Consider the following 13,362-nt stretch of genomic DNA (forward strand, 5'->3'; position numbering starts at 1 on the left):
TCCCGAGTGCCGCGTAAATGACTCTTGGAGAGCATCTAGGAATAGGAATTGATATGAACTTAGTCAATATTGGTAAGGAGGTCTGTTCTCTCTCCTCCTTGTGGTATGATAGAGAGACCATGAAACGGACAACCACCGACGGCGTGAAACCCAAGCCTCATTATACAAATAATATCCTAGGCACATTACTTTCAATGATAACAATAATAATGATAGATGATGAGTTTGCTTATTTTTTCGATGTACCATAATAATTTAATAGGTCATGCATGTATAAAACGAGAAATAAAAAAGAATATTTTCAATCGGGTGCTCTTGCAAATGCAACTCGACATTCGACACTTCCAAATCAAAGACACGATCGGAAAAAAATAAAATATTCGCGAAATTAATGATCACGCGATCGATTTCTCTTTGGAAATTTCTTCACCACGCTGTGGACGAAATTATTGACATGCGCGAGCGCGGCGATTTACGTGGAAAATTAACCGAAATCTCAATTTATGTCAGAAATAGAAATAGGGGGAAGTCAAATATTTCATAAGGAATGGGACGGTCCAGATTCCGTGCGAAGTTAGGTCGACCACCGAGGCACGGACGGTCCGGATCTCGCGCGGAAATTAGGTCGCCCCCAACACGAAGTGGCGGCAAGCAAAGCACGCGAGGGGGCCCCCAAACTCGCGCTCGTGGCCGCGAGATGGGAAGGCGGCCCGGGCGATTACCAGCCGTCAGATCCGCCCCGGTTGTGTCGCAGCGCCACGTCACGTCCACGGGGTCGTCCTCGTAATCTCCTCCTACCCTTCCCTTGCATCGGCGACGCGTTCGCATGTGCTATAAATAGGGGCCGCCGCGTAGGTCAAAGCTTTCTCTTTCTATACACCAGAAGAAGAAGAAGAAGCTGCTGCTGCTGCTGCTGCTGCTGCTGCGTCGTCTGCGTCTGCGTCTCGTCGTTGTTGAAGAGGGAGAAAGGGCGGAAGCGATTCCCGGGAAGAGAGCATCTCGTCGAGGATCCAAGAAGGGAGAGGGTGAGCTCTGGATTCTTCCTCCCTCCTCCTCCGACGCCTGCGCCGGTTCGTATGCGCTTCGGCCTTCGGGTACGCTCCCCCTCCCTCGCTCTCGATCCCGTTTGGATTGTGCGCGGATCATCGTCGCTTACCGGGGGAAGTGGGGGAGGGGGGGGGGGGGGGGGGGTTGGGTGCGTTTCGTCGCGGCGTGATTATTGAGGAATTCGTCCGGGGTTTTTTGAGGGGGGCTGAGGTTCTCCGTTTCGATTCGAATTGGTTGCGCGGTTCGCAAGTTTTGTTTTTTCTTGCTTTTTTTGTTTTCGCGATGTTTTTGCGCGGGGGGTGTTCGGAACGATTCGTGAGTTGGGGGCGCTTGGATTTTTGATGATTTCGTTCGTTGGTTTCCGTCGTTGATTACGATTGCGCGAGCTTTCGAGGCGGGACGGGCTAGGTTTTGGTTCTCCCCTGTTTGATTTAGGGTTTTCCTGCGCGGGGGTAATGTTCCGAGGTGGTTTTTTTTCCCCCCTTTTCCTGAGACGTCGGCTGATTTCTATCCCGTAGAGGCAGGTGATATTGCGGTAGTTATCGCTCCTTGTGAATTAGTGTTGTGATGTTTGCGCGGTTTGGAATGATTCAGGAGTCGGGGCGCTTGAATTTTTGATAATTTTGTCCGTTGGTTTCCGTCATTTATTACAATTGCTAGCTTTCAAGGCGGGATGGGTAAGGTTTTGGTTCTCTCCTGTTAAATTTAGGGTTTTGCTACCTAAGGGTTTGTTCCGAGGTGATTTTTTTCCCCCTTTTTCTAGGACGTCAGCTGATTTATATACGGTAGAGGCAGGTGATATCGCGGTAGTTATCACTCCTTGCGAATTAGTGTTGGGCTTGGTTTGGTATTTATTAACTTGCCTTGTTCTATTATTCTCTTTCTAACATGGTATATAACCTTAGACCAAGCGCAAAATCGAAGATAATCGGGAAATAAATGAAGGGCCTGCAAACTCAATTAGTGGATCTTTTACTCTTTTACCGTGGAGAAGTGTTTTAATCCAGTAGATGGAGGCGTGGCTTCTATTTAAACTTCGTGTTGTTTCGAGCGAAAGATTTTAGTTTCTTATCTTTAGCTTATCTCTGGTAAGCCTTAGATGTGATGAAGCCAGTTGATGGATGTTTGTTTATGATCTGCTTTCCTGCATATGATAAAATCTCTCATGTGGTTAGTTGTTTTTGGTAATGGTTGTCAGGTTTCTGAGGATCTGGTTTTAAGGCGCATTTTATTTTCTAAGATATGGAGCAAGCCTGCCTTTGGTCAACCTGCGATCAGTCTCGTCTCTTTTCATTTTGGGAAGTGTTCGATTGGCGTTTTCTTATGCTTGGTGACTTTCTTCTGGTTTCCTTCGTCAATTGCACTTAGTGGTCGCCTTCTGTGAATGATCACTGCTGGGGGCGTAATGCAAGCTGTGATTTATCCTGGATCTTTAATGCACTTGGTAGTGCATCAACAGGCCATCAAGTGAAAATTTCCGGGAGAACATCTTCAGAGGTAGAAGCAATCGTGTGAATTGTTTCCCATACTGTCTCCGTTTATGTCCAATTTTCAGTAACTGGTCAATTTCTATGTGGCTTTACTTCTTTTAACCCCATTAGTGACATTATTACAGGGTTGAAGTCTGCTACTGCATATCTGAAGTTGAAGTTTGGCGGATATTGAGATATTGAGTATAGGCTTTGCTTATTTAGCACTTAGATACGTCATCTGAAGTTTCCCTTTGTGGCAAACGGCTAGAGTGACGAGGAAGCTGTTAATTGGAGATTGAAGGGGATCCTGACACCTCAGCTGCTGCTTGTATCCCTGAGGCTGTCTCTTTGTTAAGTTTGTTGTCGCTATCAACATGATTCTCGCTCATCGTCTTTTCTTACCGCGGGTGCCAATCTGTGATCAACAATCCATGGCTCCAACGGTGAGGAAAGTTGAGAAACCTATCCATCAGCACATTCAGCTCATGCTTTCTCACATCAGCTTATAGAAATTTAACGGATGATTCAGCTGGGACCCAGGCTTTGGTGCTTTTATTAGTATTTGGAGGTGTTCAGCACGAGACATCCACTGAAGTAAATGTTATATTTCATTTTTAGTTCCTTTTGTTTTCTTGAATAAAGAAAGAGCCTTGTTGCACTGGAGTTGCTGTTACAATGGAGAGGTGAGTTTTTCTTCTGTTACTATTGTAGACCGAAGGTTTTGCAATTTGACTTAATGTGACCACCCTGTTGACTTCTGTAGGTACGACTTACTTAAAGAAGTAGGTGATGGAACATTTGGGAATGTTTGGCGAGCTATTAATAAGCATACTGGAGAAGTTGTAAGTTGTTCATGACTCGGCTGGAACTGCAATTTTTCCATATATTTGGTGCTGTTACTATGCTTCTGCATCCGTAAATGTACTTAGTCAATCTTTAACCTTAACAGGTTGCGATTAAGAAAATGAAGAAGAAATACTATTCTTGGGAGGAGTGCATGAACCTGAGAGAAGTGAAGGTACTAGAAATTAGTTTTCTTTTTGTGTTTTCTCTATCATATAATTTTGTGGTTATGTGTTGATTGTAGTGGTTGTGTTGTGGCAGTCATTGCGAAAAATGAATCATCCTAGTATTGTGAAGCTTAAAGAACTCATCCGGGAGAATGATATCTTGTATTTTGTGTTTGAGTACATGGTAAGTAGCGTGGCATTATTCCTTTTGTGGTCTTTTGGAATTCATTGGCTGATGTTGTCTTCTTTTGTCAGGAGTGCAACCTGTACCAGCTCATGAAGGACAGAGAGAAGCTCTTCTCGGAGGCTGAAATAAGAAATTGGTTCTTTCAAGTGTTTCAAGGTCTTGCTTATATGCATCATCATGGGTATTTCCACCGTGATTTGAAGCCAGGTAAATCATGCTTACTAGGGAGTTAAAAGTCACGATCAGCTTATCAGTCCCCAGCTTTATTTACTGGAATTTTTTGGGTGGTTTCTTTAGTCTCTGTCTGATCATAAAGATCGCAAATGCCGCTATAGGTTTCTTTTTGGCTGGCTTGTGTTTAAGTCTTATGCCAGTTTCTCTTTTGCAGAGAACTTGTTGATTACCAAAGACACAGTGAAAATCGCCGATTTCGGTCTTGCTCGTGAGATAAATTCGGATCCACCATACACTGAATATGTCTCAACACGCTGGTGGGTTGTTTCTCCGCTATGTGATCTCTGACTGATTCACTCCGCTTTTGTCTCAACACTATGATAAATCTTAAACATAAATACAGGTACCGAGCGCCAGAAGTGCTGCTTCATTCACACTTTTATGGTTCTAAAGTTGGTAAGGGTCCCAGAAGAAAAAAATAGATGTCTTCTGACTTAGCATTTGTACATACCTTTTAGACTCTCTGAGATTTTGATGTTCCTATAGATATGTGGGCTATGGGTGCTATTATGGCTGAAATGTTCACACTGCGCCCGCTCTTCCCTGGCATCAGGTATATGATCTTTTGCTAAGGCATATCCGTTACTTTTCCCGTCTCACTTACCGTCCGATCAATATTTATCTATTTTCCGTTTGTATTATGTCAAATCTAATGTTTTCTCATGATCCTCATGTTTATTTCTGGGTTGAAGTTTCTCTTCTAGTTCTTTGTTGGAAATTCAGTGTTTGACGAACTTCCTTGCTTGCCTGCTTTGCAGTGAAGCGGATGAAGTTTTTAAAATATGTGGTGTGATGGGGAGTCCTACTTGGGAGTCGTGGGCTGAGGGTCTTCATCTTGCTAGGGCCATTAATTATCAATTCCCACAGGTATCTTTACAAGTTTTACCTGCTTGGTCAGTGTTTTTTCCCCTCAGCAGGTATAATCTGACTCAGCTATTCTGCGATGTAGTTTCCTGGTGTGAATTTATCCAGAATGATACCATCTGCCAGTGTGGATGCAATCAATCTCATTAGGGTGAGCACCATTGATATGACATATTGCTTACTCTAGATTCGATCATAACATTTTATTGTGAAATGCAGTCCCTCTGTTCATGGGATCCACTCCAGAGGCCAGAAGCAGCAGAGGCCCTTCAGCATCCTTTCTTTCAGGTGAAGCTTTTATGCTTTTCCTGAATTTTTGTTGTTAAATTTATGATACATAAAGGGAGCTCTTTTGGTATATTCGTTCATTGTTTATATTTTCTGTGCCAGAGTTGCTACTACATTCCTCCTGCCCTCCGATCGAGATTAACTGCCAATCGGACCCCTCCACCTGGTTGTCTTCTTATCTAGACTTTGCTTTTTATCATCAATCATCAGCTTGAAGTTAATTTGTCGTGTTTCGCTGCAGTAGGAACAAGAGGCTCTTTGGAGGTGCAAAACGGCAGAAGGTATCCTGGGGTGTTGGATAATCGAAAGCTTGGCAGCAACAATTCATCACCAAGAGCGGTGGCTCTGAAGACAGGTAGCATGAAATAAATTACTGGTTATTTGAAGTGATTATCAATATATGAGCACTATGGATATTAAATTGCCAAGCGAAGAGAAGTGTAATCATTTGTACTTTTACAGGTGCTCAGCGGAAGCTTAATATTGTAAATCAGGTGAGAAGTTCTTGTGCCTTTCCTATTAAAAAAATATTAAGTATCATGGTTAAAACTATTCAACATGTTGGGTAGCTAATGAAGTAAATTGTTTGGGCGTGCAATTGGTAAACATTTTTTAAATTATTGACTATGGATATCATACATGCTCATGACCATTTAAGGTAAGGTCCTCGTGTGGTTTTTACCTTGGGCTTTTGGGCCTAGGTAATGTAACATACGTGCTCATGGCTATTTAATAATAGTTGCTTCCATCTGTCGTAATTTATTATTAATGTATCACTATTATCGCATGTCTAGAAGTACTAAACAGTTTTGTTTTGTTCCATAAGGATTCCAACAAGGTTGGGCCATATTCAAATTCCTCTGTCAAACAGTCAAGATTTCAACCATCGGGAAGCAGCAGCCCAAGTAAGTCTTATTTCTTTATGGGGTAATGACACTGTAAGTATTTGGACTTTTGCCTTTTGTTTATTCAATTGAGTATGTGAACTTTCCAAATTTAGCTCAAAGTGAGGCCTTCGTTAAATATATCACCATGTCATGTGCTGGCGTGGCTCATTTCCCAAACAAAAGTTAAGTACAATTGACGACATTGGCTTGCTTGCTTATGAAAAATTGTGCCATTTCCTTTGAGACATCGAGTGGTGAGGAGAAAGAGTATGTTTGCTGTGACGATTTTAGTCATCTGATTTGTTGACGTGGCAATTTTTTAAGAGGCCACATTGGATGTCAATACGAACAGTTGATTGTCATTTGACGGCATTAGTGACCACGTTGACATTTTCCGCGATTTTAATGGACGACCCTCATTTGAAAAAGGCACTTGATTAAACTTAAAATATAGTTTTAGGTATCCAATTTGGAGAATGGGTAAAACTTCAGGTACTTGCGCTTGATTAAACTTAGAAAAAAGTTTAGGTATCCAATTTGGAGAATGGGTAAAAATTCAGGTACTTGCGGTGTGTCATTGTTCCTTTCCTTTTTGTGTTGTTTCTATGAGGGAGGTTTCCTGGATGTCTTACGCACACTTAAACTTCTTGTTCATTCATTGCGCGTAAGCCAAATCTCTATACCTCTAAAATGAGAATCTAAAATGAAATCTCTTAACTTATATAAGCTCATTGTGAGCGCGTATATAAGATGCTCTGAATCAGAAAAGTATGACTTATCCACCCAAGGTCCTAGACTCCACCCACGATCGATGGCTTCGGATTCTGGAGAATGTTCATGAGATTTCATTTATTTAGTCATTTATTACTCGTTAACAAATGATGCTTCTTAATGTTGCAGCTTCTGTGATAAAGGGTCCAATGTCTAGAGAAGTGGCTGATGTGAGTGAAAAGTTGGCAGATATGAGCTTTGGTGCTCGCAAAGGTCTGGTGATGCAGCAACAGCCGCCACCTCTGAAGGCCGGCGGATGGCGTGATGGACCGGTTCACGCCTATTATGGACAACGCCAGGGACAGTGGATCCAACCTGGCCGAGGCTATAACCGCAAAGTTGCGGGATGAATGTGCAGGGTGCCCTTTTCCGTCCTTCCTGTCTGAGAATAAGATCAAACTTGCAGTACTCTGTTTGTGGTGTTTCGTGTTCTGACATATATTTCTTTAGTAACTCTGTTTTCTTGTAATGTCCCGGTGATCTGGAGGTGTTCTATTTGTTGAAATAAATGGCTCTTGGCATATATGCTTGATCAGTGCTGCTGTTGCCTATTTGTTTGGTTCCCGTCGTATTGCGATTTGGAAGCGAAGGCGTGCCAAGTAGGAAGGAATTTGAATCGACCAATGCTTCATTAGCATGCATATCGCGGGAATTCGAAAATCATTCTACGAGGAAAGAAGAGATACTGGCTTCTTTGATGAAAGGTTATTGAGATTCTTGCGACTTTGCCAGTCAGGAAAGACAATTCAGGACAATAGAACATTGTCCTTATAAGTAGTGCCAAACCATACAGCAACTGTAAAGTTCAATCCTGTAAACTCTCTCTCTCTCTCTCTCTCTACAGAAACGGAATAATTTCAATTTTACAGAAGCCTCCACGCAAACTATGAGGAATCTCACTATACACGAGAACACACAAATTACGAACTTGGGAAGAAACCACACTTTTCCTTATTGAAAAAGAAAGTCATTTGCATCTTTTGTTTATGGACCACCTTTGGCATCATCACATTCCACACAATCCAAGCAATAACCATAGAAATGGGAACTCACACCAGTCACCCTCCTTTCACTTTTGTTGCGTTCACAAGAAGAGGTAAACATGATAAAAAAGAGGACAGTGACATTGCAGCATGTCACCCTACTGCAAAAATAAAAGAAAAAATTCATTGGAATACACCTCTCGCATTTGAGTAACTCCGGCAGTTTTCAACTAGTGTGGAAACAAAGGAGAAGCAGGGGCGGAAAGAGGACTAAAGAATGACAATCACAAATTAAAGTACGAAAACGAAAGAGGAAAAAAAAAATACATCTTCAGCCTATGGGACAATATACTTGTATGAGAAGGCTCACTAAACCAGAATCAGGTATTATTCGTCACTGTTCATCGCTTGAAAGAATTTGAATGCAGGAATTCCTGAACCCTTGTTGGGTTCTTTTGACTGATCTCCTTGTGTGTCTGATCCAGGATTGAAACTCTCAATTGTCTATACTTCTATTCGGCAATTTTGTTGTACATGAAGTGTGTGTCTTCCTTCACTTTTCACCGCGAACTCTTGCTCAACGGATACCAAAGCTTCTTTTGGCAGACCAATAGTTTCTCTTTCTCGACGCCGTACTCGGTGTCTTCTTTGTGACACCCCCATCTCATCCCCTTTGCGATGGTTGCGATCGCGTCGATGAAGTAGCTAGACTCCCGCATCATTACATACCCGTTCGGACGGAGGATTCGGTCCATCTCCAAGAGAACAAATTTCATATCACATCTGCCAAAATTCCAACAACTCCATTCTCAGGAAATATAAATTTGAGTTCTTAAAGGTACTTGTTTTATTATATAGGCGAAACCGGTTCGGCCATGTTCGGGTCAATTAGAAAAGCACGCCATAATAACGGTGTCATCATCTAAAGTGCTTCCACTAAGCAAAGAAGCTAGAGAAGACGCCAATTATTAAAAACACACTCACGGTGATAAGAAAATTTGAAATGGAAGACAGCCGGTAATACCTGTGGCCCTCAGCAGTGAAGAGACCATCGAGGTGAAGAAGGTCATATGTTCGAGGATATGTTGAGAACGCCTCACACCTACCAAAAGAGGCAAAGCAAACAGATAAACATTGCAATGATCAAATGCAATTAAAGTTGTAGTTGGAGATCCTACGAACAAAAATCAACTCGTTGAAGTTACCAGTCATGGTATGTTCCAATAAGCCCACGATCATAAACGACGGCAAGAGTATTGGCACCATAGGACGAGACGACATTCATAACCCATAGGGGATCATCAATCAGAGCAGCCGCGAAACCTCCATAGACAGTGTTCATATCCATGACGTTTCTAATTTTATCAGTCCCAAGTGCAGGCAGTACTTTCTTGTAGTGCTTCGCCCGCACCTTCCACTTACTATCATCATGCTTGAAAGCACTCGCGCTTCCTCTGTGTATTTGTGACATGCGCTCGGGTGCAATGTGCAGTCGCTCAGGCCACTTGGGGACAGATTTGAGACCGATCTTCTTGAGCTTGGGATCCGGAACAACCACGCAAGGGCGGAGCGGAGTATACCAAGCGGAGTCCGGCTCGAGGCTGTCGTCGCATTTCGGTGGGTAGGCGTCGGGTTTTGTGAGGCGGTTGTAGCAACTGCTGTTCGATGTTTTCTGCCACACAGCAATGTCGTCCTTCTTGTTATACAGCTTGAAGCACATTGAGGTGAGCAGCTTCTGCAGCCCGTCATAATCTGACTTCTGTTCCTCCACAGTAGTGTTCCATCCACGCCAGCGGTTTTGGTAGTTGACTGGTGGTCCTGAGAGGACCCAGAAACCTCCGGGCCGCAGTATCCGGTTGATTTCTAGGAGGTATAATCCGCCTGTGACCAATGCACTTTCATAAGTTAGACAAGAAAGATTTTATACCCCCCACATCCCATTATTCCTGGTATTTAGATTCAACGCATCAGGAAAGGAAGTTACCGAATTCCGTCCATGGGATAAGACATCTTGAGCAGTGGGCCATATCGAATGAGTTAGATGGGAAAGGTAGCCTCTGCGTGGAGATGATGCCTAGTATTGCCGGAATCCCCCGTTCCAAGGCAAATTGGACTTGAGCTTCGTGATTATCTCGAGGGGCAAGAGAAACCGTTAATATCCCACGATCCAACAAATCGCCTCCCCAGCTCGCAACCTTTAACAATGTCAAGATATCGTAGGCATCAGCTAAAACTGCCACTAGAACTGTAAGTGCCGAATCTATTAAATCACAGAAGCATCTGCACATCTCAGAAATGCTAATGAAAAAAAGTACACAATTCTTTTCCACTTCAAGAGTTAGTACAAACTCACCCCACAACCTGTGTCGATGGCAGTTCGAACCGTGCCATCTTTCATACCAGGGATCAGATTTTGCATCAAATCGAGGTATGCACTCACACCATTGGGAAACATAGTACCACCACCAGGAAAAATAAACTTCTCTCCTTGCTTTCTCAGCCAGTTCTGGTTTGATTTCTTCTTGTTGATCCAATCATATGGCACGTTCCTATGTCCCGATCCAAATATTCATTTTCACTTTCATGTTGTGAATTCCAGAAATTTCTGTTCTCTAGCATGACTGAGGAAACAGAATTACCTGTACCAACATTCGTCCCTGCTCTTTGGCCATTTGATCGGCGGCTTGTACCCTTCCGGGGGCGGGACCAAGCATTCCTTTCTCTCGAAAACCGCTGGGCAGTGGCGCTCCATGAAAGTCAGACGATGCATGCCATACTTCCTCCACCTCTGTACCCAAAAGAAGAAGACCATATATCTCAGATTCGTTCTGTTAAGATCATATCATAACGAACTACATGGTCCACTCTTACCTTAGGATCCGTGCAGGGAGTGTAGTCTTGGTAGTCTAAGCTACACTCAGGGAAAGTGACAAACTTCATCTGAAGTGGAGCAACTGTCGATTCTTTAGGAGAAGGGACGGCCTTAGCAATGTCCTTGACATTCTTTACCTCGAATTTGTTCTTCTCAGCACAGTAAATACCTCCCAGATAAAATGACAAGCCACATAAGGCAACGAGCAAAGTCGTCATCGGAAGAACTCTAGATCGCTTGTCTTGTAAGGACCCTAGTTTTCCATCCTTATGCTTCGTCATCCTACTGTTATTAAATTACAACTCTCTGCACAGATCAGATGTGGCTTTTCAAGTCAAATTCCTAACACGATACATCTGAAAGCTACTTGTAGCTTACTTCACGATGAACTTTTCACCACGCTTAGATAAATGAATTTCTGTGAAAGCCCACTGATCAGACAAATGATATTCAAACTAGTTCTGCAGTATAATGTCAATGACTCCGTTGTCTTATGACACTCATTGTTCGCAAAGCAAGATATTGAGCACGAAATGCCAATTGCAAATGCAATAATCTGAATAGTTTCGATACATTAAATTAAAGAAGTATAGTCCCTAAGTTTCCAGTCAAGACAGAATTGCATTTAAGAACATAATTCATAGAGAAAAGAGACAACGAGCATTTTTAGATCTTTCATCAAAGAGAACCCATAGATCAACCTCAAAAGATGAAAAATCAATAATGCATTGTCAATGAAAGCGAGTGATCATTGGAAGAGGTTTAGGTGAGCATGATTGTAGGACTCAAATCAAGTCTCTAGGACTAGTGGCTATCTGCAACAGTATCCATTTTAGCATAAAAGACAAATCAGTGTTAAAAAGGATCTAAGAAAAATAGTTAAATATACCAGATCTAGTGTTATCAGCGGTCAATACTCTAATGCCGACTTCATGAGAGGGACTCGCAAAATCCTCTGAAGCTCACAAGACATGACAGTAACTTCATACAAATAAAAAAATTTCATGTCACTTTCCCTTTTTCTCACGTGACAATGGGCCCAAGCTCAACAAACACAGCCGACCTAATAACATTAATAGGAGGACCTCTCTCTCTCTCTCTCTCTCTCTCTCTCTCTCTCTCTGAGAAGCCCCACTAGGTTAAAAAGGCAAAAAGAAGCCATGGATAATCAAGAAAAGCAAACCAATTGGACACGCTTCGTGTGATTTCATAATTCCTTGAGAGGAGAGGCATTTCCAATTCAGCTGTCGGCAATATCGACATCGATGTTCTCTCTTCAGAATAATTGTTGACTTTCAACAAGAAAAACTGACAATTAAAAGAGAACAGACAATGAGAGGAAAAGCAAGAACTTCAAAGATCTTAATTGAAATGGTCGCCCACCAAAGTATATAGCGTCACATCCACCTGAGTTTGACTAAAGCAGAGCCTAATTAGCAAACCAAGATCCGAAGAAGAAACGAAAAGAATGCAGAGTACAATTGAAGTGATAGTACTCTGTTGCCGAGGGGCATCTAAATCTAAGCATACCACCCAAGAATCAGTGAAATCTGCGACCTCCCATCCTGTCCTTGCTCATACAAAATCTAACTGTGATAAGCAAGGACCGGTCAACTGAATTTGCGGAGCTAGGATCAAGAAGAGAACAAGAAATGAACTTCGCACCCAGGAACAATCAGATCCTATGCGAATTACTTCTGAAGAAAACGGAGAAGACCGAAATGGACAAAGTGGGGTCAAATGCTAATGGGATCTGAGTTACGCGCGACAGAGGAGAGAAGAGAAGCAAGTACCAAGGAATGAAATGAACAGTGCCGAAACAGAACAAGAAGAAGAGTCAGGAGGAGTCTACGTGTTTCAAGAAAGTACCCACTCGACTCTGAAGAGAGACAGAGGAGAGTCTTGGACACCTCTCTGCTTCAAATCTAGGGAGACCCAGATGCAGAGCAGCCACCACTTGTGGGGTCTCAGGTCTCAAAGGATGTAGAGACAGAGAGAGACACACCCACACAGAGATAGAGATGAGGAATGAAGATGAGCTCCTAGGACTCACAGCCACAGGGATATAAGCATTAACATTAACATCTCTCTCTCTCTCTCTCTCTCTCTCTCTTTTCTCGCCCTCTGCCTCGCTGTGTCGCCCCTGTTTCTCTCTCTCTCTCTCTCTCCTCTTATGGCAAGCGCTTTGCTCACCGTCCTGGTGGGTCTTTAGCTTTTCTTCTGAGAGATTTTATTACTGGCTTTTTGGTTCTTTCTGCGCCTTTTTCACTGTCTTCTCCAGGAGTCGTCATCATCAGGTAAAAAGCGACAGACCCTCCATTGATTTCCACCGTGGAGGAGCATGATGGACCTGAATTACACGCAGACCGGACAAGAAGTTGTAATGCTTTCAAGATAAATTTAAAGTAAATAATATGAGGTAAATTTCTATCGAGGCTTTAAGTATGGAACGCTCGATGAGCATTCGCATATGTTGCATCGCTTAATATATCACTTTCATAAAACACTCGGTAAGTATCCGCATATGTTGCATCATTTAATATATCAATTCCATAAAACAATTATAATATGATCGGCATGTTTTAGATTTCAATATATCCGGTTTGTATTTTTATGGTAAGAAAAGATTTTGAAATTTTGGACTGTGTTTGGTTGCTCACACAAAAAGTTAGGTAAGATAGGATAAAGTTAGATAATACATGCTATCTCTTGCTCGAGAGAAAATTGGATGTAACTACGGAAATGGG

The 13,362-nt window shown here is 42.5% G+C and overlaps 2 protein-coding genes across 9 annotated transcripts; one reads left to right on the top strand and one right to left on the bottom strand.

Annotated features, from left to right (window-relative positions):
• Window positions 1-926: 926 nt before the first annotated feature.
• On the top strand, window positions 927-7,285 carry LOC115693810 (cyclin-dependent kinase F-4-like). Of its 2 annotated transcripts, none has more exons than XM_056317587.1 (18): window positions 927-1,094; window positions 2,246-2,544; window positions 2,663-3,202; window positions 3,283-3,361; window positions 3,469-3,537; window positions 3,624-3,713; window positions 3,785-3,923; window positions 4,105-4,207; window positions 4,294-4,346; window positions 4,437-4,503; window positions 4,709-4,817; window positions 4,900-4,965; window positions 5,034-5,102; window positions 5,205-5,268; window positions 5,344-5,457; window positions 5,565-5,596; window positions 5,929-6,007; window positions 6,890-7,285. In XM_056317587.1, the coding sequence occupies exons 3-18, from the start codon at window positions 3,195-3,197 to the stop codon at window positions 7,108-7,110; spliced, it is 1,362 nt and encodes a 453-aa protein (XP_056173562.1). In that variant the 5' UTR covers window positions 927-1,094; window positions 2,246-2,544; window positions 2,663-3,194; the 3' UTR covers window positions 7,111-7,285. The 2 variants fall into 2 exon arrangements, with proteins under 2 accessions (XP_056173562.1, XP_056173563.1); XM_056317588.1 differs by having other exon boundaries at window positions 5,347-5,457.
• Window positions 7,286-7,925: 640 nt separating this feature from the next.
• Window positions 7,926-12,766, bottom strand: LOC115693809 (probable methyltransferase PMT20). Of its 7 annotated transcripts, none has more exons than XM_056317583.1 (8): window positions 12,526-12,761; window positions 10,615-10,921; window positions 10,383-10,531; window positions 10,097-10,292; window positions 9,728-9,938; window positions 8,949-9,624; window positions 8,768-8,845; window positions 7,926-8,526 (listed from the first exon to the last, which is right to left on the bottom strand). In XM_056317583.1, the coding sequence occupies exons 2-8, from the start codon at window positions 10,894-10,896 to the stop codon at window positions 8,304-8,306; spliced, it is 1,815 nt and encodes a 604-aa protein (XP_056173558.1). In that variant the 5' UTR covers window positions 10,897-10,921; window positions 12,526-12,761; the 3' UTR covers window positions 7,926-8,303. The 7 variants fall into 7 exon arrangements, with proteins under 7 accessions (XP_056173558.1, XP_030476730.2, XP_030476728.2 ...); XM_030620870.2 differs by having other exon boundaries at window positions 12,489-12,761; XM_030620868.2 differs by having other exon boundaries at window positions 12,485-12,761.
• Between the last annotated feature and the right edge of the window lie 596 nt (window positions 12,767-13,362).

The sequence above is a fragment of the Syzygium oleosum genome, unplaced genomic scaffold (genome assembly GCF_021117445.2).
Source record: "Syzygium oleosum isolate NSW1041296 unplaced genomic scaffold, Sole_v2.1 Sole_v2.14, whole genome shotgun sequence".
NCBI classification, from domain to species: domain Eukaryota; kingdom Viridiplantae; phylum Streptophyta; class Magnoliopsida; order Myrtales; family Myrtaceae; genus Syzygium; species Syzygium oleosum.